The 26,406-nt window shown below is 49.0% G+C and overlaps 2 protein-coding genes across 2 annotated transcripts in view; one reads left to right on the top strand and one right to left on the bottom strand.

Moving 5' to 3' along the window:
- Positions 1-10,162: 10,162 nt before the first annotated feature.
- On the bottom strand, positions 10,163-12,080 carry LOC128267139 (DC-STAMP domain-containing protein 2-like). The gene is made up of 5 exons (XM_053003927.1): positions 12,021-12,080; positions 11,882-11,923; positions 11,516-11,795; positions 11,238-11,451; positions 10,163-11,171 (listed from the first exon to the last, which is right to left on the bottom strand). The coding sequence occupies exons 1-5, from the start codon at positions 12,078-12,080 to the stop codon at positions 10,163-10,165; spliced, it is 1,605 nt and encodes a 534-aa protein (XP_052859887.1).
- A 2,463-nt stretch (positions 12,081-14,543) lies between these two features.
- Positions 14,544-26,406, top strand: part of LOC128267418 (breast cancer anti-estrogen resistance protein 1) — a 91,604-nt gene continuing 79,741 nt past the window's right edge. Inside the window, exon 1 of the mRNA XM_053004250.1 lies at positions 14,544-14,825. Within this exon, the coding sequence (XP_052860210.1) occupies positions 14,544-14,825 (282 nt within the window). The remainder of the gene's footprint in view (positions 14,826-26,406) is intronic.

Genomic DNA, 26,406 nt, shown 5'->3' with positions numbered 1-26,406 from the left:
CTCGGCGCATTCAATTTTTTTGATCTGCCGATCTGGTCGTATACAAGTAATTTGTTCCTTTTTTCCTGTCTACACGTAGCGATATATCGTAGCAATTGGTTTCATACAAGGGATTGCTGCGACATATCGCAACGTGTAAACGGCCCTTTACACTTAACTCTATCAAAATTGATACGTGACGAACCCTGATAAATAGATCCGTCCTTGGGGCCTTCGCCTAGGGCGATGACGCACGCAGGTTCCTCAATTAGTTTCACGAACCGGCAAGCCCACAACATCGACCAGCCGACCACCGACCTCCCGGTTAAGGAACCTTTAGCCCCGCCAGAAGAAAATGTCCACCTGTGAAAGGATGAAAGTACAGATTGCTTTCCTACGAGAAAAGGATGGTAAAGATGGCTCTGAGGATGGTGTTGCTTCGGAACACATGTGCGGCCAACATCCATTCCCAGGCTATCACCGTATCTCGCGTGCCACCTCGCAGAAAACGATGCGTAATTGAAAATAATTGCATGGTATTAAGCAACACAAAATTACCATTTCATGCCACAAACCTTTTGGCGCATCCGTGGACTTCCTTCGTTAAAAGGGGCGTGAATCCACTGTATCGTTTGCAAGGAGGAGTTATTCTGTGCCCCGGGTACTGCTGATAGTCTGCTTGCTTGCGCCTGGAATGAAGGTTTTGCCACCCTCCAAGAGGTTGCGCCCTCGCCTAAGGGAGTCTCAACCCCGGGAAAGATTACGGAACCCTACGGAAAGGGCGCAATACAAGAAACGATACACACGCTATCTTGGCCACGGGCAGAGAGAAAGTGAGCATAAATGAAACTTACGACGCACAGCTTCACATTAATTCGCTCGGTTTGGCTCATCTTCCGTTCGCCTGAAATATCTGCATTCATCCGAACGTTCTCTGCTACGCCCAGCAAATTTGTGTGGATATCCTTTTTTTTCGTGCTCCTGCGTGTACCAGTAGCAACGGGTTGGTTGTTTTTTTGATATCCCGTTATAATTTGTGGGCCCTCTGTCAGCCATTACTTTTTACTGTTCCTTTCGGTGCATATCTCACAGCCTACTCCGTGTGAAATTTCTTGTAAACAAACTTCGAAAACATATGTAAATCCAGTGCCAGCTATGATAACCGAGGGAACAGCAATAATTTGGTGCAAAATTGCTAAGTCTGTTGAGTGGAGCGAAAACGTTGTTTGGCTTCCAATGGTACAATGCTAAAATCGGAAAAAGATCTTTTTTCGTTAGGAGACTATGGACAATGTTTTCTTCTCTCTTTCGCAAAAAGGTTCAGCAACTGTTGCGCTTGCAGCTACACAGCACAAGAATCTTCTCTCGAGCATCACAAACCGTTAATGCTGGCGGCACTTTAACAGAATCGTGCATTTTATGACTGCCGGAGCCACCGAAAACGAACTGCGGGTCTTCGACAACGACTGACTGAGAAGATGAAGCCAATTCCGGAGCTCATTAGCACCCGTGATAGGGCAAGAAATAAAAATGGAATAATCTACACCCCGGCAACAGACCATCGGCAGCTATCGAAGGGCAGCGAAGAGAGTTAGTTAGATGTGTGATAAAATTCAACCGTAAATCGCTAGAACGAAGAGTAAACGAAGTTAGGGATGGGACCCCACCAGTCGAGCGATGACCTCCGCTAGTGGCCCGCAGCCTAGACGACGAAATATCAAGAAATGGAAACGTGGTGATAGATATCTGTCGACTTACCATCAGATAAGCACAACTCCAGACGTACTTCGAGAACCTAGCGGCATTGGAATCAGAATGACTGGCATTGTCACGGCTTTCCGCTGCCAACTTGTATTCAGGATATCTAAACCGCTGTCAGACGAGTCATTTGATTTTGTATAAATAAACCATCCAAAATCCGGAGCAACTATCATAGAACCAAAGCTGGCTTAGATTAAGAATGAAGTGAAAAAAGTGAAGGTGACACTGACAGACTTCGAGTTGGCGGATTAAAGAGTGGATTAAAGAGCATTATGAAATCTGTTGTGGTACCATTCTTTGAATTGTTCTGCCTCCAGGGATTGGCTTTAATAAACGCGAGATGACTTGCGTGACTCCGTAACTTTCTTTTATTTCTGTTTAACAATTAAAAACCTACAAAAGCATAAGAACCCCTTCCAGTGCCAAATGCTGAATCGTAAAAAGGAATCCGCGGGCGTGTCCTTCTCCATCTTGGCGAAGGATGAATAATGTAGCGTCTAATAGCAACAAAGGAAAGAAGCGCAACACATCGCATTCGGTTGTTCTTTTGCATTATGGGTGAAGTCGTAATTTTCGCTCGACAAGAATTCATTATTTCCTCTCTCTCGGCGGTGTTCTTTCAGCCTTCAGCCACCTGATGAAAAGTTATTATGCTCAGACGGGAAAGAACGACAAATAAACGCACGTACACACTCCTTGCAGACGCCAACGGAGGGCCTAACGGCGGCAAAGGGCCTTTTAATTAGCAGTTTGGTTAATTTAACCGCCAGAGAACGCAGAGCCGGCGAAACCGGAATATGATCGCAGGGAATTGCTGCCACATTCGAATGACAATCCGTGAGATAAGGCGTCGATCGATCGGGTATCTCGAGTGAAGGAGGTTTTCTCGGTTCGGTTTATCACTGTTTCCGCTATTAATGATGATTAGTTTTTTACTGCTTATTGGAAAGGATAACCTTTGCAAGGGGTTCCTTCTTGTGGAAGATATTGTGTAGTAAAAAGATGATAGTAAATCTCATAATTGGATACTAAAAAGATGATAGTGATTTCGCATTGAAAAGAACCAACATCGCTTTCCGATCTACCATTCCTTTATTCCTTAGGATTACCAACGATCGGCGGGACTGGTACGATTTTGCCATCTCAAATACCAACAGCTGTGGGAAATAAGGAAACAAGTTTTCCTTTATATTCTTTAATTTTTTGCATTCTGTGCACACGTTCGTCTAAATCCACTGCGGCGCGTACTGAATACGCAGACGGAACGTAAAAAAATGGAACCACCAAAAGGAAATTCTTGCCAGCACCATAAGATGCGGAAGAGGTTTTCGGGCATCTATATCTATTCGGGGTGCATTCTTATTTCCGCACTGCTGCTGCTAAAATGCTAGTCAAAGATTCTGCTGGCTCACTGGTGGAATGCATTTTCCACCAGTTTTTTTTTTCCCAACTACACATTCTCGAGAGGCGCGAGATGTAGAAAGATGGCTCCATGGAGGTGATGGCTACCCGTTGAGGTGATGAGTTCTCGACGCCAAGCAAAGTAGAATGCAGTACAAACCTAGAGAACGTGCCAGCAGCTAGCTGACGTCAAAGGGCATGGCCGTTGCTGTCACCTTTTCTGGCATCTATCCACCATTCTCCTATTTCTGCTTTCATTCCATCTTTAAGTCTACGAAAGTACGCATTTCTTTCGGTGCACGTGGACTGCCACAGGCAGTGGCAGTGACGTGGTGTAACTGAACGCCAAAGCATTCGAAAAATCGTGCTGGCCCCGCTAGTGGTTGGTCAGTGAGTTGTTTTTTTTATTGGTAAACCTTTCACAGGCAGCGGCCACCGTGAAGACGACCAAATCGGAGCGTGCACAGAGCTTCGAAGAAATTAAGCTCCAAAACGAGCGCGAGAGTCTAAGGGCCAGTGTACGGGAAGGTCAAAAGCATGCATCGCCGGTGACCCGCACGTTCCCTGTGTGACCACCGATCGATATCATCCACAAGGGTCTCAAGCCGGCATTTTCTTGGAAACCCACAAACGAAGGTGTGCCGCCACTACTCTCCGATTGATTCGATATCGCTCGAAGGGGCAATACTTCGAAGCCACACGACTTACATCACCAGGGCCCCATCGTAGGTAAACAACAACAGAAAGCTAGACGCGATGCTTTCGATACACAACCAGACAACAAGATGGTTTCGATAAGCGCAGGGCTTTTCGCCACACTAATGGGCAGCGATCCTCGGTTTGTCCACGGGGAAATCGGAGGTCAGCGGCGATCTGTTCGGGCAACCCTCCTGCCCACTACTCGACTCGTTACCGAGCAGCAATAACAATAGACGAACAAATTGTAACAATCACCACTCGGGGCCAAAGAAAGTTGTTTGCGCGCCGGTTGGCCGTCCACGACAAACAAGCTTGCGCCTCAGGAAGGGCGCGGATCTTCTTGAAGATGTTTATTTTTGTTCATTCCGTCGAGAGCTGTGACGATGATGCTTCTGTTCTGGTCCTCATTTCTTATGCTTTTCCCTCACTCATCTCCCTGGCACGCTATCGTGCGGTAGAATTTAATTAAAACAGACACAATGCCGTCGCTGAACGGTAGCGACTGCGGTGCGATTAAATGAATTATGGTTTCACCAAATATGCTTGGTTATGAACTGATGAAAAGCTGCCAGATGCCATAAATATAATCGGAATCGGGTCTCGTTGGTGGAATTTTAGAAAAAGCAAACAGTCCAAATGTGGTTAAGAAAGCAGTATATTTAACCTACCGCACGTCGAAATCCAAACAAATAGCGCCCTTCGCGGCAAGAGACTGAAGAAACAAAAAGTACAAAAGGCTGTAAGCAGTGTGCTACCGAAGCGAAGCGGAATTCTACGGAAACCTTCAGCCCAAAACATCTCATGTGGCCTTGCTTGGAATCATCCTCGAAGTCGTTCCGCGGAGACCATCGTCGGCCGATTGCGAGAGCGTCTACCAAGAAAAATGCCAACCAAAAAAGGGTCCAGTAGCATCGGAGATCTGTCCTTTCTTCTTCTGGACGAACCCCTGTTTAACCTTTGTGGCGTTGGTGCCGCGCCGCTCGTTAGACGTCATATTTAAACTGTCATATTAAAAACGACAATATTAATGAAAGAAAAGGAACACACACGAAGCCGTACAGTGCCGGCAGTTTGGTTTATTCGATCCGCCATGTTTTTGTCATTCTAATTTAAAAATAAATTGTCAGCTCAACCAGCAATAGCTTTCGGGATGCGCACCCACGTCCTACGTCGAAAGAAGCCCGTATTCTGGGAGCGTGAAGAGAGAGAGAGTGAGAGCATCACAAATCAATAGTACGCCGCTTATTGTGTATCGCACAGAATGACCTGCCACAATGTGGGCTCTCTTGAGAGACCCCTTTTGGAGGCAACACAGTTGCCACATAAAATTTGGGCCGAAAGGAAAGGGTGCCAACCATCTGAAACGCCACGGTGGGCCGCAGTATCTGGTCGCCCCACAAACAGCGATCGTCTATAAATCATTAGACGGTTGGGTTCGTATAAAAATGTCGCCAAAGGAAATGGCGGCGAAGGTACCATAAGTTGTCGTATCTTCACCATATTTGGGCAGGGAAGCATAGGATTAATGTCTGTCCGATCTGGGGCCACCATACCAAACATTAAAAAAACATAATGTCCAACAAGCAGACGGTTGATAAAAGATAATTAAGCGACAAGAAACGACGTTAATCGAAACCGAAAGGTCTTGTTAAAGAAAACGTTGCTCGGAAGAGACGCGCGTTAGAATTTGAAGCCGAACCGAACAGCAGTGACCAGAGCCGTGAACGCGACACAGAAATCGATCGGGCTGAAAGTACCGTAAGCTATTTGTCCGTACGAAATGCTGTGAAATCGTAAAACAACCACCAAACGGGGGGTGGTTTCCGCTTCAATAAACGATTGTAAACATGACAACATATAACCTCCGACGACACAGCGGCCGAACCAGACCAGTGATGGGAAAATATGGCCACGGCAAGTGCATCGTGTCGCTGTGGAATGCACGTATGTCCACAAGGAACCATGGGGTCTACTTGGCAGACCAAAGTGGGGACATCGTTTCCGCGGCTTAACGGTCCGTTCGGTTTCAAAAAGCACCTCGAAGACGGAGCGACAAAAACAACACAAACGAGTTGACACCAAAAAAGCGCAAACAAACTAAAAACGCGGCCCCGCGGGAAGCCCTTATAAAACGAAACGAATCTCCGACAGGGGTCAATATTTGGTGACAGCGATACAATAACGCGACGCGATATTCATCCGTCACCTTATCGCCCGAGCGGGCCCGGGTTCCGGCTGTGAATCGGGAAGGTGCGATCGGAACGGTTTTGGAGACCGAGAGCCTGCCATGTCTACCATCGGCCGATGGGTGTAGCAAGTGAGAGTTCCATCATGAGTGTGTCCTCCATGCCACATACGGGCACAACATAAAACCACCAGAAAAGTCAAAGTCAAGGCACGTCCATTAGGGGGGCCATTTTTTCTCCCGTGAGCGATAGCCACATATAGTCCGTTTAAATCGAACGGACGTGTGGCATGCACATTTGGAGCTCGAAATTTAGATGGAAAAGTGGAACGAGCGATGACACCGAGCTTCGGACGTATCGAGGAGTTACAGTCCAGACGTGTCACGGAGTGTGCATCGTAAAGACCAGAGCGCAGCGGTTGGCGTCCCCCCCGTGTTGATCCATATTTATTTTGTATTTCCTCTATTCCTGTGATCATGCTTCATCTCGTAATTCATGCTTCGTAAGCCGATGATTTGTTATTTTCGATTCCAGATCCGTACCTGGGACACTTTTCCTTTCGGAAGCTATCAGCTCCTTTGGAATAGAAATTCAAAAGTTTCCTCCCTTTCCTTTTGCGGCATTTGCTGGAACGAAACGAAAGTCACCTACATTAAACACCGGAACTGAATAACGAGATTCGGAAAACGAACCGAGCGACGTAACCGTTTTTTGTCGAACAATTTTACTCCGCTTGTAAAATGAATTCTCTTCAAGAGGTGCACTTTTCTACGGCGCACCCAAAATAAACACAACTTTATCAGCAACCAACGACCGATACCGGCTTTTCTCGGAACGGAAAACCACGTGGGAACTAGTTAGAAAGTGTGGTTCCGTAATCGACTTCTGTTGTTTGTGAAAAGTTCACGGCTCCAACTGATAAGCCACCATATGCCGGTGCCAGGGTATGTCAAGTGCCGATAAGAAACTGGTCTATTCTGTAACGAGGAGGAAACGAGTGGATTAGTACGGAACGCCTGCGACCGCGACGAGAGGGTTGCATCACCAGAATGCAGCCCAAATGTTGCGCGAGTAATCATCATCAATTTTATTTTTTCACCCGTAGATTGCGGGATTATCCGGTGCCTCCAGCACACGCATGCCACGGGAAGCACCGAAGCGGATCACCTGACTCTGATTGGTGGCAAAAGCTGCCGCACCCTGCCGCTATGGCGGTTGGGTTAGAACTTGATTACAGGTTGTGCAAAACACCGCGTTCGCTTTTGCGCATGAAAGCTTCTTTTCTGCACCACTTACTTTCTGATGGCTCGGAACGGAAGTCAACGTGAGAGCGTCGCGAAGTTCATCGACGCTTAAAGTGCTCGAAAATGCCCTTTGCCTCTCGTTTATCCTTCCATAGCACCATGGCAATCAAGGGGCCTTTTTCTCCCTCTTTAACGGTTTGGTCCTTTTACCACATGAATTGGCTTGAGGAACTCACCGGTACGGAAGGCCCCCCTTACCCAGACGGGAAGCAAGAGCAGGACCGAACGGTTCCTAATCCCGTATATCCTCATACTTAATTCAGGCCACTTCGGCTTTCGCTTCTCCGGATACGCGCCGGTACTACAACTTTCGTTGCCTTGGTCCCCGGCCGCAGTTCCGGGTGCGGTCGCAAAAAGGTAATTTCGCTAAATTCTTTGCAGCACCGGATGGTCCGGATGGTCCAACTTCACGATGGTCGAAATAAACAAACCGAACGAAACTTGAAATCGACTCCCGGGAAATCATATCCCGTAGCCTTCCTTCGAGCTCATGTTATCGATTTTCCGCTGATATTGCCGGGAGCCGGCATTTCGGCTTAACGGTTGTAACGACGACGGGTGAATGGGGCGTTGCCACTAGAGAGCATCTGTTGCATCACTGGATCCAGGACATGTGTCTGGTCCCTAGGTCCATGCCAGGTGTATGACACCGTGGGAAGTGAGCAGTTCTGTCCCTTGGACAAAAAGCTTACCGCAGGACGTCGGTGACAGTGTTTGCTCACAATAAAATATGCATCCATTGCTAAAAAGAACACAGAGGCGCACTTAAAAAGGATGACGTGAAATATCATCCCGTGGAGACGCGGCAAAATGGATCTGGCAAATGTGAGGATTCGAGTTCACGTACCTGATTGGAACCAGCACCACTGGGGGGCTGTTGCACTTCCGGCTGTTCCTGTAGTTCCGTAATTTCCGACGGCTCTTCCTCGTCACCTTCTTCTCCGTCTGGCACCGGTGGTACAGTGTCTGTGAGATTGTCCCCTTCGGCTGGTCTATTGTCATCGGTTCCCGTGTCACCTTGTCCCTCCTCTTGGCACGGATCTTCGAAATCGTCCGCCATCGCCAACAAATGGTCCAGCGACGGGCGCACCGGAAACACACTCCCGGTAGTCAATGACGGTGGATCCATTCTGGTCTAGTAGGCAGTGCACTCTGACGTATCCTTCGAAACACACCGTAGCTCTCTATGTCACGGTCATCTTCGATTTGTTCAACAGATGATTACATAATTGAGTGTTGCAAAACGTGCGCGAGCGAACTAAGAAGCTGCTGTGATTGTGACTTCTAACATCTCACTGAACACGTTACGAGCAAACTCGTTTAGAAACACTTCCTGTTTTGCTACGTTTACTCGGGACACGTACACCAAGCTTTCCCGGACCGACCGAGGAACAGCAGGCCGCGGAACAGAACTCAATTACCTTGCGTATCCGCCCCTCAGTCACAATTAACGCAAGGGACCTTTGAAGGAAAAGATTTTTCCTTAAAAGGTTTTCACTACATACCGTGGCGTGGCCCACGAAAATTTATGGCCGCTTGCAGAAGCGCGAACGCACACACAAACCCACACAGATACACACACACAAACGCGCGCGCGCTACGGCCACTACGAAAAGCGGGTTCAGCCCGCAGTCTGGCGCACTAGCGCGGGCGAATGAAAACTTGACACTGCAAACCGAGTAGTGTCGCTGGGTGGCAGACTCCGGCCAACATTGAGAATTTCACCATGACAGAATATGCTCGGGTTCTCGTCGTCGCTGGTGGCGTTCGGCTCAACATCCGAACAGCCGGTTATCTCGATGGGCCGGGGTCGCCCTCTACTGGCGGCCACTAGCGATCAACCGACAGGATATCATCCACTCAGTGCCCCGCCAGCGCATACGGCGTGTGTGTAATCCGAAGTCTCCGGAAGGATGAGTGACAAACAAACGAAAACACAATGAATGTGGACACATGCGCCACCCAAAGGCCGACCTCTATGCAGCGCTGCAAAATTAAACGTAGTAAACACTACTCAAACAATTTAACACCGCAAAAAAGGACACACTTTCACGTCTACACTATGCTTTTATCTACTCCCGTGTCCTTTCTACGTGCCTGTGTGTTTGTGTAGCTTGAATGGAAAGCACGGTTAGCTGGTCCTCGGAAGCTAGTACCGTTCGAGTGACTGTGTCACGCGAGATAACAAAGAGACGACACGGTGTACCCGGTACGTCATCTTTCTCGGTTGATTACCGGTGTTACCGTCGTTCGCCCGGTCCGTTCGGGTAATTTCGTTCTACCGAGCGTGATTCTGACGGAGGTACCGGCTTCCTTAGAGGAGCATTCATTTTCATTCATTTGCTAGCGTTCCGGCGGTAAAAAGGACACTACCAGCAGGCAGCATCAACGACGTAGTGTAAACTGCAGTCATTTCTCTCAACGTCCCCGGGTGATCACATCACGGTGACGTCAGTATGGGTGGGCGCCATGCGAAAATGAACGAAAGAAGGGTGAAAACAGGTGGTCGGAGTGGGGGATGGTCCCGTGTGCGGACCGTTACGACGGTACAGAATACGCAATGAGCCGCCGTCGCGTTCGGTGAAGGCCATCTCGTCGGCGTTTCGTGGGCTTCGTCCGCCGGCACATCCTTGGCGTTCATTTTGGAGGACTTCGGATGAACAGCACAGTCCGTTGCTGCCCTTCCTCAACATATTGCTACACGTCCATTCGATGATGGCGACCTTCCTCATATCCTGCGGCCGCGGCAGAAAGTCTTGAACGCGAGTACTCAAAGCTTGCACTAAAATTGCATACAAGAACCATTGTGAATGACGATCCCGCTAGATGGCGCTACGTTGCCGAATCAAATTTGACCGTTGCCGTTCGTTCTAACCGTTCGAATGAAATGTCGCTCGTTGTCGATTCATGCAGCAGCACGCCCATGCACAGAGAACAGTAATTGCCCGTGCGTAAAAAGCAATCTTGACAGAAAATGCAGGGACAATCAAGGGAACTGCATCGGATAAATTGGTCTTCTTGTTCAACCAGCGTCTCACCACACAGAAAGCAGCGCACTGCATCGCCTACTCCCAGTAGCTTTCGACAGAGCCAGAAACGGTTGGTTTTCGCCCTTAAAACTTCGATCCAAGAAACCTTGGCTCGATCACCGATTGGCTTCGAAATGCCAACAAACCGTCTAAAAAGCTTCAGCAGATTTTCTCTTTTCATCCTGATATCATTATGCAACCAAACAGCTCGGGCGCGAGCTCGCTCAGGATAGAAATGCCGCATGATCAACTGACGAACACGCAGTCCATATGGTTCAAGTAAAGTAAACGTCCAACATAGAGTCAGCAGTGCCAGTATTTCGATATACCTTCCGAAACGTGGTGGCAACGCTTCCGGAATGCACTGAGAAGGATCAATGACGGTTCCGTTCACTATCGGATCAAATGATCGTACGATATCACGCAACGTGTCCGCCAGAATACCGTCACCCCGCACGGCTACCCCAACGCTCCCAAAACCTGACCCATTAAGACGATTCGACTCTTGGTGCATAAATTGTTTGATGAGCGTCAGCAACCAGTAGAGGGCATAATCCGAAAACAGCTGACAGGCAATCTGTACGGTTGAAATAAGTAGAAATGTGGCTGACTTTGCTATTCGAAGACGTTCCTTCCACGTCAGATGGAGCGAAGTCACAGGTACGTAGCGATGGCGTTCTTTGCGAGTCAACGGAAGTAGGGGCTCCATATTCAACTCTCCGCGTCGCTTTTCGATTTCGTAAAACTCTTTCGTTAGGAAAATGTTATCAAACTCATCCCGCTCCAGAAAGGCTTCATGGTATTGAATTGCTCTGGCAAATGGTGGAAAAAACAGATAATAGCGTCGGGATACTGAAGGTTTGGGAAACTACTCGAACCTGATTAGAATGCAAATGAAGAACCCACTGGTGACCACTCCTAGCAAATTGAAAGTTCTTCGAAGTGGCAACGTACGTTGAGCAATCTCGGCCCTAATATCGGCTCTTATTTCTGCAAACGATTTTGATGCGTTCGTCGCGAAGTCGTACGCATGATCGTACTCTACCTTGACCCGAAACAGATCTTCCATGTATTGCATGAGCTGCTGAATGCCTGAACCGATAGACGGAGTATATAGTGGCAGAAGCTTCTCGTCGCATGGCTTGGATGGGTTTACCTTGCTCTATTTCATCAACGATACTATCGCTCACGAAATCGATCAGCTCACAGAAATAGTCCACCATCGTGGCACCGTAACAGATCGATTTGGCCACTTGCGTTACTTCACACAAAAAGTCCATGCTTCCCATTTCTTCCTTACAGCCGTCGATCGTTTTATCAAGAGAATTGAGGCACCGCTGGGAAGGGCTTCCCAGCTGGTCATTGCAGATCGCCACCACATCTCGTAGCCAATCGTAGGCCTTCTTGATTGCACCAGTGGGTTCTTCATTTGCATTCTAATCAGGTTCGAGTAGTTTCTACAATCTTCATTTCGATGCTATTATCTGTTTTTTTTTCACCATTTGCCAGAGCAATTCAATACCATGAAGCCTTTCTGGAGCGGGATGAGTTTGATAACATTTTCCTAACGAAAGAGTTTTACGAAATAGAAAAGCGACGCGGAGAGTTGAATGTGGAGCCATTACTTCCGCTGACTCGCAAAGAACGCCATCGCTACGTACCTGTGACTTCGCTCCATCTGACGTGGAAGGAACGTCTTCGAATAGCAAAGTCAGCCACATTTCTACTTATTTCAACCGTACAGATTGCCTGTCAGCTGTTTTCGGATTATGCCCTCTACTGGTTGCTGACACTCATCAAACAATTTATGCACCAAGAATCGAATCGTCTTAATGGGTCAAGGTTTGTGAGCGTTGGGGTAGCCGTCCGGGGCGACGGTATTCTGGCGGACACGTTGCGTGACATCGTACGATCATTTGATCCGATAGTGAACGGAACCGTCATTGATCCTTCTCAGTGCATTCCGGAAGCGTTGCCACCACGTTTCGGGAGGTATATCGAAATCCTGGCACTGCTAACTCTATGTTGGACGTCTACTTTACTCGAACCATATGGACTGCGCGTTCGTCAGTTGATCATGCGCCATTTCTATCCTGAGCGAGCTCGCGCCCGAGCTGTTTGGTTGCACAATGACATCAGGATGAAAAGAGAAAATCTGCTGAAGCTTTTTAGGCGGTTTGTTGGCATTTCGAAGCCGAGCGGTGATCGAGCCAAGGTTTCTTGGATCGAAGTTTTAAGGGCGAAAACCAACCGTTTCTGGCTCTGTCGAAAGCTACTGGGATTGGGCGATGCAGTGCGATGTTTTCTATGTGGTGAGACGCTGGTTGAACAAGAAGACCAATTTATCCGATGCACTGCCCTCGATTGTCCCTGCGTTTTCTGTCAAGATTGCTTTTTACGCACGGGCAATTACTGTTCTCTGTGCATGAGCGTGCTGCTGCATGAATCGACAACGAGCGACATTTCATTCGAACGGTTAGAACGAACGCCAACGGTCGAATTTGATTCGGCAACGTAGCGCCATCTAGCGGAATCGTCACTTACAATGGTTCTTGTATGCAATTTTAGTGCAAGCTTTGAGTACTCGCGAGCAAGACTTTCTGCCGCGGCCGCAGGATATGAGGAAGGTCGCCATCATCGAACGGACTTGTAGCAATATGTTGAGGAAGGGCAGCAACGGACTGTGCTGTTCATCCGAAGTCCTCCAAAATGACCGCCAAGGATGTGCCGGCGGACGAAGCGCACGAAAACGACGAGATGGCCTTCACCGAACGCGACGGCGGCTCATTGCGTATTCTGTACCGTCGTAACGGTCCCCGCACGGTACCTTCACCCACTCCGACCACCTGTTTTCACCCTTCTTTCGTTCATTTTCGCATGGCGCCCACCCATACTGACGTCACCGTTACGTCGAGAGAAATGGCTGCAGTTTACACTACGTCGTTGATGCTGCCTGCTGGTAGTGTCCTTTTTACGGCCGGAACGCTAGCGAATGAATGAAAATGAATGCTCCTCTGTGAAGCCGGTACCTCCGTCAGAATTACGCTCGGTAGAACGAAATTACCCGAACGGACCGGGCGAACGACGGTAACACCGGTAATCAACCGAGAGAGATGACGTACCGGGTACACCGTGTCGTCTCTTTGTTATCTCGCGTGACACAGTCACTCGAACGGTACTAGCTTCCGAGGACCAGCTAACCATTCAAGCTACACAAACACACAGGCACCTACAAAGGACACTGGAGTAGATAAAAGCACAGTGTTGACGTGAAAGTGTGTCCTTTTTTGCGGTGTTAAATTGTTTGAGTACTGTTTACTACGTTTAGTTTTGCAGCGCTTCATAGAGGTCGGCCTTTGGGTGGCGCATGTGTCCACATTCATTGTGTTTTCGTTTGTTTGTCACTCATCCTTCCGGAGTTTCCACTCGCCGTACGCGCTGGCGGGGCACTGAGCGGATGATATCCTGTCGGTTGATCGCTAGTGGCCGCTAGTAGAGGGCGACCCCGGCCCATCGAGATAACCGGCTGTTCGGATGTTGAGCCGAACGCCACCAGCGACGACGAGAACCCGAGCATATTCTGTCATGGTGAAATTCTCAATGTTGGCCGGAGTCTGCCACCCAGCGATACTACTCGGTTTGCAGTGTCAAGTTTTCATTCGCCCGCGCTAGTGCGCCAGACTGCGGGCTCAACCCGCTTTTCGTAGTGGCCGTAGCGCGCGCGCGTTTGTGTGTGTGTATCTGTGTGGGTTTGTGTGTGCGTTCGCGCTTCTGCAAGCTGCCATAAATTTTCGTGGACCACGCCACGGTGTGTAGTGAAAACCTTTTAAGCAAAAACCTTTTTCTTCAAAGGTCCCTTGCGTTAATTGTGGCTGAGGGGCGGATACGCAAGGTAATTGAGTTCTGTTCCGCGGCCTGTTGTTCCTCGGTCGGTCCGGGAAAGCTTGGTGTACGTGTCCCGAGTACACGTAGCAAAACAGGAAGTGCTTCTAAACGAGTTTGCTCGTAACGTGTTCAGTGAGATGTCAGGAGTCACAATCACAGCAGGTTCTTAGTTCTCTCTCGCGCGTTTTGCAACACTCAATTATGTAATCATCTGTTGAACCAATCGAAGATGACCATGACATAGAGAGCTACGGTGTGTTTCGAAGGATACGTCAGAGTGCACTGCCTACTAGACCAGAATGGATCCACCGTCATTGACTACCGGGAGTGTGTTTCCGGTGCGCCCGTCGCTGGATCATTTGCTGGCGATGGCGGACGATTTCGACGATACGTGCCAAGAGGAGGGACAAGGTGACACCGGAACCGATGACAATAGAACAGCCGAAGTGGACAATCTCACAGACACTGTACCGCCGGTGCCAGACGGAGAAGAAGGTGACGAGGAGGAGCCGTCGGAAATTACGGAACTACAGGAACAGCCGGAAGTGCAACAGCCCCCCGGTGGTGCTGGTTCCAATCAGGTACGTGAACTCGAATCCTCACATTTAGCAGATCCATTTTTCCGCGTCTCCACGGGATGATATTTCACGTCATCCTTTTTAAGTGCGCCTCTGTGTTCTTTTTAGCGTTGGATGCATATTTTATTGTGAGCAAATACTGTCACCGACGACCTGCGGTAAGCTTTTTGTCCAAGCGACAGAACTGCTCACTTCCCACGGTGTTATACACCTGGCATGGACCTAGAGACCAGACACATGTCCTGGATCCAGTGATGCAACAGATGCTCTCTAGTGGCAACGCCCCATTCACCCGTCGTCGTTACAACCGTTAAGCCGAAATGCCGGCTCCCGGCAATATCAGCGGAAAATCGATAACACGAGCTCGAAGGAAGGCTACGGGATATGATTTCCCGGGAGTCGATTTCAAGTTTCGTTCGGTTTGTTTATTTCGACCATCGTGAAGTTGGACCATCCGGACCATCCGGGTGCTGCAAAGAATTTACCGAAATTACCTTTTTGCGACCGCACCCGGAACTGCGGCCGGGGACCAAGGCAACGAAAGTTGTAGTACCGGCGCGTATCCGGAGAAGCGAGAACCGAAGTGGCCTGAATTAAGTATGAGGATATACGGGATTAGGAACCGTTCGGTGCTGCTCTTGCCTCCCGTCTGGGTAGGAGGGGACTTTCCGTACCGGTGAATTCCTAAAGCCAATTCATGTGGCAAAAGGACTAAACCATTAAAGAGGGAGAAAAAGCCCCTTGATTGCCATGGCGCTATGGAAGGATAAACGAGAGGCAAAGGGCACTTTCGAGCACTTTAAGCGTCGATGAACTTCGCGACGCTCTCACGGTGACTTCCGTTCCGAGCCATCAGAAAGTAAGTGGTGCAGAAAAGAAGCTTTCATGCGCAAAAGCGAACGCGGTATTTTGCCCAACCTGTAATCAAGTTCTAACCCAACCACCACAGCGGCAGGGTGCGGCAGCTTTTGCCACCAATCAGAGTCTGGTGACCCGCTTCGGTGCTTCCCGTGGCGCGTGTGTGCCGGAGGCACCGGATAATCCCGCAATCTACGGGTGAAAAAATAAAATTGATGATGATTACTCGCGCAACATTTGGGCTGCATTCTGGTGATGCAACCCACTCGTCGCGGTCGCAGGCGTTCCGTACTAATCCACTCGTTTCCTCCTCGTTACAGAACAGACCAGTTTCTTATCGGCACTTGACACACCGTGGCACCGCATATGGTGGCTTATCAGTTGGAGCCGTGAACTTTTCACAAACAGCAGAAGTCGATTACGGAACCACAATTTCTAACTAGTTCCCACGTGGTTTTCCGTTCCGAGAAAAGCCGGTATCGGTCGCTGGCTGCTGATAAAGTTGTGTTCTTTTTGGGTGCACCGCAGAAAAGAGCACCTCTTGAAGAGAATTCATTTTACAAGCGGAGTAAAATGGTTACGTCGCTCGAAATGTTTTCCGGATCTTGTGTCGTTATTCAGTTCCGGTGTTTAATGTAGGTGACTTTCGTTTCGTTCCAGCAAATGCCGCAAAAGGAAAGGGAGGAAACTTTTGAATTTCTATTCCAAAAAAGCTGATAGCTTCCGAAAGGAAAAGTGTCCGAGGCACGGATCTGGAATCGAAAATAACAAATCATCGGCTTACGAAGCATGAATTACGAGATGAAGCATGATCACAGGAATAGAGGAAATACAAAATAAATATGGATCAATACGGGGGGGAGTCCAACCGCTGCGCTCTGGTCTTCACGATGCACACTCCGTGACACGTCTGGACTGTAACTCCCCGATATGTCCAAAGCTCGGTGTCATCGCTCGTTCCACTTTTCCATCTAAATTTCGAGCTCCAAATGTGCATGCCACACGTCCGTTCGATTTAAACGGACTATATGCGGCTATCGCTCACGGGAGAGAAAATGGCCCCCCTAATGGACGTGCCTTGACTTTGACTTTTCTGCCCCTTATGCTGGTGGTTTTATGTTGTGCCCGTATGTGGCATGGAGGACACACACTCGATGGAACTCTCACTTGCTATACCCATCGGCTGATGGCAGACATGGATGGCTCTCGGTCTCCAAAAGCGATCCGATCGCACCTTCCCGATTCACAGCCGGAACCCGGGCCCGCTCGGGCGATAAGATGACGGATGAATATCGCGTCGCGTTATTGTATCGCTGTCACCAAATATTGACCCCTGTCGGAGATTCGTTTCGTTTTATAAGGGCTTCCCGCGGGGCCGCGTTTTTAGTTTGTTTGCGTTTTTTGGTGTCAACTCGTTTGTGTCGTTTTTGTCGCTCCGTCTTTGAGGTGCTTTTTGAAACCGAACGGACCGTTAAGCCGCGGAAATGCTGTCCCCACTTTGGTCTGCCAAGTAGACCCCATGGTTCCTTGTGGACATACGTGCATTCCACAGCGACACGATGCACTTGCCGTGGCCATATTTTCCCATCACTGGTCTGGTCCGGCCGCTGTGTCGTCGGAGGTTATGTGTTGTCATGTTTACAATCGTTTATTGAGGCGGAAACCACCCCCCGTTTGGTGGTTGTTTTACGATTTCACAGCATTTCGTACGGACAAATAGCTTACGGTACTTTCAGTCCGATCGGTTTCTGTGTCGCGTTCACGGCTCTGGTCACTGCTGTTCGGTTCGACTTCAAATTCTAACACGCGTCTCCTCTGAACAACGTTTTCTTTAACAAGACCTTTCGGTTTCGATTAACGTCGTTTCTTGTCGCTTAATTATCTTTTATCAACCGTCTGCTTGTTGGACATTATGTTATTTTAGTGTTTGGTATGGTGGCCCCAGATCGGACAGACATTAATCGTATGCTTCCCTGCCCGAATATGGTGAAGATACGACAACTTATGGTACCTTCGCCGCCATTTCCTTTGGCGACATTTTTATACGAACCATCTAATGATTTATAGACGATCGCTGTTTGTGGGGCGACCAGATACTGCGGCCCACCGTGGCGTTTCGGATGGTTGGCACCCTTTTCTTTCGGGCCATATCTTATGCGGCAACTGTGTTGCCTCCAAAAGAGGTCTCTCAAGAGAGCCCACATTGTGGCAGGTCATTCTGTGCGATACACAGAATTGACAGATTGATGCGATACACACATATTGATTTGTGATGCTCTCACTCTCTCTTCAAGCTCCCAGAATACGGGCTTCTTTCGACGTAGGACGTGGGTGCGCATCCCAAAAGCTCTTGCTGGTTGAGCTGAAAATTTATGTTTAAATTAGAATGACAAAAACATGGCGGATCGAATAAACCAAACTGCCGGCACTGTACGGCGTCGTGTGTGTTCGTTTTCTTTCATTAATATTGTCGTTTAATATGACAGTTTAAATATGACGTCTAACGAGCGGCGCGGCACCAACGGCACAAAGGTTAAACAGGGGTTCGTTCAGAAGAAGAAAGGACCGATCTCCGATGCTACTGGACCCTTTTTTGGTTGGCATTTTTCTTGGTAGTCGCTCTCGCAATCGGCCGATGGTCGTCTCCGCGGAACGACTTCGAGGATGATTCCAAGCAAGGTCACACGAGATGTTTTGGGCTGAAGGTTTCCATAGAATTCCGCTTCGCTTCGGTAGCAGACTGCTTACAGCCTTTTGTACTTTTTATTTCTTCAGTCTCTTGCCACGAAGGGCGCTATTTGTTTGGATTTAGACGTGCGGTAGGTTAAATATGCTGTTTTCTAAACCACATTGGTACTGTTTGCTTTTTCAAAAATTCCGCCAACGAGACCCGATTCCGATTATATTTATGGCATCTGCCAGCTTTTCATCAGTTCATAACCAAACATATTTGGTGAAACCATAACTCATTTAATCGCCCCAGTCGGCTACCGTTCAGCGACGGCATTGTCTCTGTTTTAATTAAATTCTACCGCCCGATAGCGTGCCAGGGAGATGAGTGAGGGAAAAGCATAAGAAATGAGGACCAGAACAGAAGCATCATCGTCGCAGCGCTCTTGACGGAATGAACAAAAATAAACATCTTCAAGAAGATCCGCGCCCTTCCTGAGGCGCAAGCTTGTTTGTCGTGGACGGCCAACCGGCGCGCAAACAACTTTCTTTGGCCCCGAGTGGTGATTTTTACAATTTGTTCGTCTATTGTTATTGCTGCTCGTTAACGAGTCGAGTAGTGGGCAGGAGGGTTGCCCGAACAGATCGCCGCTGACCTCCGATTTCCCCGTGGACAAACCGAGGATCGCTGCCCATTAGTGTGGCGAAAAGCCCTGCGCTTATCGAAACCATCTTGTTGTCTGGTTGTGTATCGAAAGCATCGCGTCTAGCTTTCTGTTGTTGTTTACCTACGATGGGGCCTGGTGATGTAAGTCGTGTGGCTTCGAAGTATTGCCCCTTCGAGCGATATCGAATCAATCGGAGAGTAGTGGCGGCACACCTTCGCTTGTGGGTTTCCAAGAAAATGCCGGCTTGAGACCCTTGTGGATGATATCGATCGGTGGTCACACAGGGAACGTGCGGGTCACCGACGATGCATGCTTTTGACCTTCCCGTACACTGGCCCTTAGACTCTCGCGCTCGTTTTGGAGCTTAATTTCTTCGAAGCTCCGTGCACGCTCCGATTTGGTCGGTCTTCATGGTGGCCTGTGAAAGGTTTACCAATAAAAAAAACAACTCACTGACCAACCTCTCGTGGGGCCAGCACGATTTTTCGAATGCTTTGGCGTTCAGTTACACCACGTCACTGCCACGTGTTCCGAAAGAAATGCGTACTTTCGTAGACTTAAAGATGGAATGGAAGCAGAAATAGGAGAACGGTGAATAGACGCCAGAAAAGGTGACAGCAACGGCCATGCCCTTTGACGCCAGCTAGCTGCTGGCACGTTCTCTAGGTTTCTACTGCATTCTATCGCTGGGCGTGGAGAACTCATCACCTCAACGGGTAGCTCTCCATGGAGCAATCTTTCTACATCTCGCACCTCTCGAGAATGTGTAGTTGGGACACACAAAAAATGCACTCAACCAGGGAGATAGCAGATTCTTTGACTAGCATTTTGGCAGCGGTGCGGAAATAAGAATGCACCCCGAATAGAGATAGATGCCCGAAAAGCCCTTCCCGGAAAGCCCTTCCTTCTTTTGGTGCTGGCAAGAATTTCCTTTCGGTGGGTCTTCGTCTGCGTATTCAGTTCGCGCCGCAGTGGATTTAGGCGAACGTGTGCACAGAATGCAAAAAAGTTTGAGAATGAAGAAAACTTGTTTCCTTATTTCCCACAGTTGTTGGTATTTGAGATGGTAAAATCGTACCAGTCCCGCCGATCGCTGGTAATCCTAGGGAATAAAGAAATGGTAGATCGGAAAGCGATGTTGGTTCTTTTCAATGCGAAATCACTATCATCTTTTTAGTATCCAATTATGAGATTTACTATCATCTTTTTACTACACAATATCTTCCACAAGAAGGAACCCCTTGGAAAGGTTATCCTTTCCAATAAGCAGTAAAAAACTAATCATCATTAATAGCGGAAACAGTGATAAACCGAACCGAGAACATCTCCTTCACTCGAGATACCCGATCGATCGACGCCTTATCTCACGGATTGTCATTCGAATGTGGCAGCAGTTCTCTGCGATCATATTCCGGTTTCGCCGGCTCTGCGTTCAAGCTCTCTGGCGGTTAAATTAACCAAACTGCTAATTAAAAGGCCCTTTGCCGCCGTTAGGCCCTCCGTTGGCGTCTGCAAGGAGTGTGTGCGTGCGTTTATTTGTCGTTCTTTCCCGTCTGAGTATAATAACTTTTCTTCGGGTGGTAGCCAGAGATGATGGTGGCTGAACGCTGAAAGAACACCGCCGAGAAGGAGGAAATAATGAATTCTTGTCGAGCGCAAATTACGACTTCACCCATAATGCAGAAGAACAACCGAATGCGATGTGTTGCGCTTCTTTCCTTTGTTGCTATTAGACGCTACATTATTCATCCTTCGCCAAGATGGAGAAGGATACGCTCGCGGATTCCTTTTTACGATTCAGCATTTGGCGCTGGCAGGGGTTCTTATGCTTTTGTAGGTTTTTAATTGTTAAACAGAAATAAAAGGAAGTTACGGAGTCACGCAAGTCAGCTCGCGTTTATTAAAGCCATCCACTGGAGGCAGAACAATCCGAAGAATGGTACCACAACAGGTTTCATAATGCTCTTTAATCCGTCAACTCGAAGTCTGTGTCACCTTCACTTTTTTCACTTCATTCTTAATCTAAGTCAGCTTTGGTTCTATGATAGTTGTTCCGGATTTTGAATGGTTTATTTATTCAAAATCAAATGACTCGTCTGACAGCGATTTGGATATCCTGAATACAAGTTGGCAGCGGAAAGCCGTGACAATGTCATTCAAACTATGCCCGGCATTCTGATTCCAATGCCGCTAGGTTCTCGAAGTACGTCTGGAGTTGTGCTTATCTGATGGTAAGTCGACAGATATCTATCACCACGTTTCCATTTCTTGATATTTCGTCGTCTAGGCTACGGGCCACTGGCGGGGAGGTCATCGCTCGACTGGTGGGGTCCCATCCCCAACTTCGTTTACTCTTCGTTCTAGCGATTTACGGTTGATTTTTATCACACATCTAACTAACTCTCTTCGCTGCCCTTCGATAGCTGCCGATGGTCTGTTGCCGGGGTGTAGATTATTCCATTTTTATTTCTTGCCCCATCACGGGTGCTAATGAGCTCCGGAATTGGCTTCATCTTCACAGTCAGTCGTTGTCGAAGACCCGCAGTTGGTTTTCGGTGGCTCCGGCAGTAATAAAATGCACGATTCCGTTACAGTGCCGCCAGCGTCAGCGGTCTGTGATGCTCCAGAGAAGAATCTTCTGCTGTGTAGCTGCAAGCGCAACAGTTGTTGAAACTTTTTGCGAAAGAGAGAAGAAAACATTGTCCATAGTCTCCTAACGAAAAAAGATCTTTTTCCGATTTTAGCATTGTAGCATTGGAAGCCAAACAACGTTTTCGCTCCACTCAACAGACTTAGCAATTTTGCACCAAATTATTGCTGTTCCCTCGGTTATCATAGCTGGCACTGGCTTTACATATGTTTTCGAAGTTGGTTTACAAGAAACTTCACACGGAGTAGGCTGTGAGATATGCACCGAAAGGAACAGTAAAAAGTAATGGCTGACAGAGCGCCCACAAATTATAACGGGATATCAAAAAACCCACCAACCAGTTGCTACTGGTACACGCAGGAGCACGAAAAAAAAGGATATCCACACAAGTTTGCTGGGCGTAGCAGAGAACGTTCGGATGAATGCAGATATTTCAGGCGAACGGAAGATGAGCCAAACCGAGTGAATTAATGTGAAGCTGTGCCTCGTAAGTTTCATTTATGCTCACTTTCTCTCTGCCCGTGGCCAAGATAGCGTGTGTATCGTTTCTTGTATTGCGCCCTTTCCCTGGGTTGAGACTCCCTTAGGCGAGGGCGCAACCTCTTGGAGGGTGGCAAAACCTTCAATCCACGCGCAAGCAAGCAGTACCCGGGGCGCAGAATAACTCCTGCTTGCAAACGATACAGTGGATTCACGCCCCTTTTAACGAAGGAAGTCCACGGATGCGCCAAAAGGTTTGTGGCATGAAATGGTAATTTTGTGTTGCTTAATACCATGCAATTATTTTCAATTACGCATCGTTTTCTGCGAGGTGGCACGCGAGATACGGTGATAGCCTGGGAATGGATGATGGGCGCACATGTGTTCCGGAGCAACGCTATCCTCAGAGCCATCTTTACCATCCTTTTCTCGAAGGAAAGCAATCTGTACTTTCATCCTTCCACAGGTGGACATTTTCTTCTGGCGACGCTAAAGGTTCGTTATCCGGGAGGTCGGTGGTTCGCAGGTCGATGTTGTTGGCTTGCCGGTTCGTGAAACTAGTTGAGGAACGCGAGTCCGTCATCGCCCTAGGCGAAGGCCCCAAGGACGGACCTATTTATCAGGGTTCGTCACGTATCAATTTTGATAGAGTAAATGTTAAGTCTAGTCTCCTGCCTTCGCCTAATCGTTTTCTCACCACTGTAGGCAACACCTACCTGCCGCGACGGTGCGCAAGGCACGCGCGTCTACAACCTTGCGGGCGAGATGAGATCAGAGCCCAGAAATAGCGATCCCTGCTTCAGGTTGTGGGCTGTTTGCACCATCGCGATCCGCGATGTCGGGCTGCCGGTTCTCATACGGGCACCGTCGTCGTCTACCGCTGCCAACACCTTGGGTACCCTTTCCAGGAACAGGTTCTTCAGCGCCGCTGCACTGCCGCGTCGTGCATTCTCGAACCGGGCGAACCTTCCCGCCGGTAGCTAGACGTCTCAAGACACGTTCCCCACCACGCCAGAGGGTGCGCGAGCGCTCGATGATTTAGTGATCGACTTCTGGTGGCCGGCCGGAGTGATCTCTCGAGGTGCACAAGAAGCAAACCGCAACCGTGGCGGTGGTACAAGATAAATCGATGATCCTTTCACCTCTACCCGCCCGGCGCGACTTGTTCGTCGACTCGAGCTCAGCCGCAAGCCCTGTGTGTGCTTCGGCACTGCGATCATCATCAGCGTGCGCCGGCAGTGCATCTTTTTAACACCATTTACGGGCGATCGAGCAAGAAAGATGAACAAAGCTGGCTATGTAAATGCAGATTGACGACGACGCGACGTCGGCGAGCGAGTTCATTGAATGCAGATTGGGACCTTCTGGTCTCGGTTCCACCGGCTTGACACCGACATGCCACGCGGGGCCACTTTGCATAATTGGCAACCGATCCAGCGATCGAACAAGATCGATGGGTGTTTGTGATTTGTTGGTTTTCAATTGTCGATGTCACAATGGTGGGGATGCAAATCGCGCGATCGTGCACCACCGCAAAGAGGTCGTCGCGAAGATCGAGTTCTCAAGTGGTTTACGGCAGACGCATACAGCCGACAGGCGGCAGCAGCAGCAGCAGCAGCAGACAGCAGACACTTGCACGAAGGGGTCTGCCACCGTGAGCTTTAAGCGATCGATCGGTCGTAACTGATAGTCGCTAATGAGTTGCGAAGGAGCGTGAAGTAAACACACGCATGTGGGGCTTTGGTGGGGCCAATGGCGCCGAAGACGAGGAGAAAATTGAAATCACTCGCTCGACTTGTAGGCGAAGCGATCCGCAGAACCGCACGCACGCACTTGAAATGGTAAATGGCATTATTAAAATAAGCTGAAGGACTTCGTGGCGAAAGAACGTCGCTAGCATAAGTATCCTTTTTCCGTTTCGTTCGGTCAACCCCTTTATTTATTTACTCTCGGAGTCGGAGACTCCAGGGAGTAACGTTTAATTGCTAGCCACTCGCGAAGTTAATGAAAATGGACGGCCCCTACCGGTGGCTCAAGGAAAGGAGACTCATGTTTTTATTCCCTGACGTGCCTCGAGCACTTTTCGCTCTTAATAAGCGCGGATGAATAAGTTGATTATGAGTCCGGCTCCGGTTGTTGGGCGAGACGCGTATGAGAAATGGGAGTTCTGTTTGTCAATAAACTCGTAGCCATTACCACGTTGTAAGCTAGGCCAGATCTTTGGTGCGGGTCGCATTACGTTAATTTTCCACTAACCTCGACACATAAATCTTCCATCACCCCGCGGTACGCGAAGGAAGCAAAGTATCATCAACCTGTCGGATATTCGTGTGATTTTGGACTCTCCTATTTTGCCCAGCACAACACGGTCCAGCTCCCAAAGGGCATGCAATTTTTATGCCTCACGGATGGCTGGATCCACTCCACGTGCCCCTATTTATTGGCCCCACGTCGTCTCTAGGATGAGTTTTATTTCTTTCGTGCACCATCTACATCAAGCATACTTTACCGTGTCCTGCCAAGGGTCGGCCTTTCCTAAGAAGTAGCGCGCAAAGTAAAAGTGAAACTCACGGTCGAAACAATCGGATGATAGCGCGGAACCTCCCTATTTAGTAAGGACCACGGATTGCAGACCATTCATAATTTATGACACGCCACTCATCCGGGGGTCAGTTGGAAAAAAGGCGGCCCGGTACGCCTTTTTGCCTAGAAAAGTCGCCAGCCGGTCAAACTACGCCGAGAGTCCGCCGAGAAAAGGAAACGTTTCGAACACCAAATTCGATCAGAAAAGCGATGAGAAGAAACCTGTCCGGCCTGCGCAGGTAATTGGGTGTCGTAATGATGGCGCTCGATAGGCCACGGCACCAGGTACACTGATTTATGGCGGCTTAATGTCGATCCTTCCGAAATCGATCCTTGCATCCTGAAGAAGGTTGTCCCAAGCGGAATGTTTTCCCGGTCCCCAAAGAGGAAGACAGAGGAAGCGAGAGAGAGAAAGCGCGCACAATCTTTCATCGTTACTACCGTTTTTGGAGACGTTTCGGAATTGATCAGGTCGCAATCGATGAGATTATTACGCCATGATATGGGTCCATTAACAGATCGTCGTGTATTAGCTGTCGATTCGAGGATGGCGCCAGGGGCAGGTACGACGTGGCTGCCGTTCCACCGTCCGTGTGCGTGCGGAGGATTGGAAAATATTCCGAGAAGATGTTTAGGTTTTCTGGTCACGAACGGCAAACTCCCATACGATTGGAATCTATCAGACCGATACCTTTTGGAGTAGACCAGGAGCAAGGCCGTAAGCTGCTCCTGTTAAGGCCGGACTCGTCGCATAAAGTCCGAACTATCTAGAGAAGGTTGTCCAACAACCCGGGCAGTGCTGGTGCGCCTGGGAGTGAAAGTTTCGCTACGATTTCCCTAAATCGCATACCACCTGAAGTTGCCATCCGGTTGGACATCTAGTCTCCCGGGTCACCCTATAAACTATCTTGCAAAATGGATCGGGATGCTGCTGGCAGAAAACGTTACTGAGTTATGACCTCATTGATCCTATGCTTCACACGGTCGATTGACCAGATGGGTTCACTGGCAAAAGGGAACCTTAACGTAACATACTGACCTCAAACTTTGGACTGAAATTAATTACCTACCGCGCATGAATTCAAATAGGATCGCAATCGACGGCCCACGATGGCGCCGTTCGCCTTCGATGACGTTTTGTCAGGCGGGGGAAATGTCCATTTAAGGAAAGCGCTACGCCGCGAGCGGGACCTGACGAACATGCAGAGCCTCCCTGGGAAGGTTGGCATCGATTGGAAGTGGACAGATGGCGCGCGCTAGACGATAGACAGCTTTTATGGGTTATGATCCCCAACACTGTAGTAAGAGGCTTCGCTGGGCCTTTAGCATGAATCTTGAACTAAACGATTCGCGAACGTCTTGAACGCCAGGGGGTTGTGCAACTTCCACAGGGTTTACTGACTCCATCGGTACACCCTCACCGGGGCGCCAGCGATCGGTTATCGCTTCAATTAGTGTAAATAACGACGCCACGTTCTGGAGGTGTCGGTGGCCGGTCGGACGGTGGCACTTCAGCGCCGAGAGCCGCCTATTGCGGTAATTGGTTGCGCCCAGTGTCTTGGGGGGTGCCGTTTGGAGTGCCGGGTTCGTTCGATTATGCTCGCACATGAGTCACGGTTCCTTTCACGTCGTCGTCGGCGGCGTCCGGTTCTACGTCGTGTTGATGCATGGATTG

The sequence above is a fragment of the Anopheles cruzii genome, chromosome 2 (assembly GCF_943734635.1).
Source record: "Anopheles cruzii chromosome 2, idAnoCruzAS_RS32_06, whole genome shotgun sequence".
Classification (NCBI taxonomy): Eukaryota; Metazoa; Arthropoda; class Insecta; order Diptera; family Culicidae; genus Anopheles; species Anopheles cruzii.
The sequence above is the reverse complement of the archived record's forward strand: the minus strand, read 5'-3'. Positions and strand labels throughout refer to the sequence as shown.

Coding starts and splice junctions, on each gene's coding strand:
- LOC128267139 (XM_053003927.1), bottom strand. CDS start 12,080: ATGTGGCTGACTTTGCTATTCGAAGACGTTCCTTCCACGTCAGATGGA. Junction 11,924..12,020: donor CAGATGGAGCGAAGTCACAG/GTACGTAGCGAT, acceptor CTCTTTCGTTAG/GAAAATGTTATCAAACTCAT. Junction 11,796..11,881: donor CGCTCCAGAAAGGCTTCATG/GTATTGAATTGC, acceptor GAACCTGATTAG/AATGCAAATGAAGAACCCAC.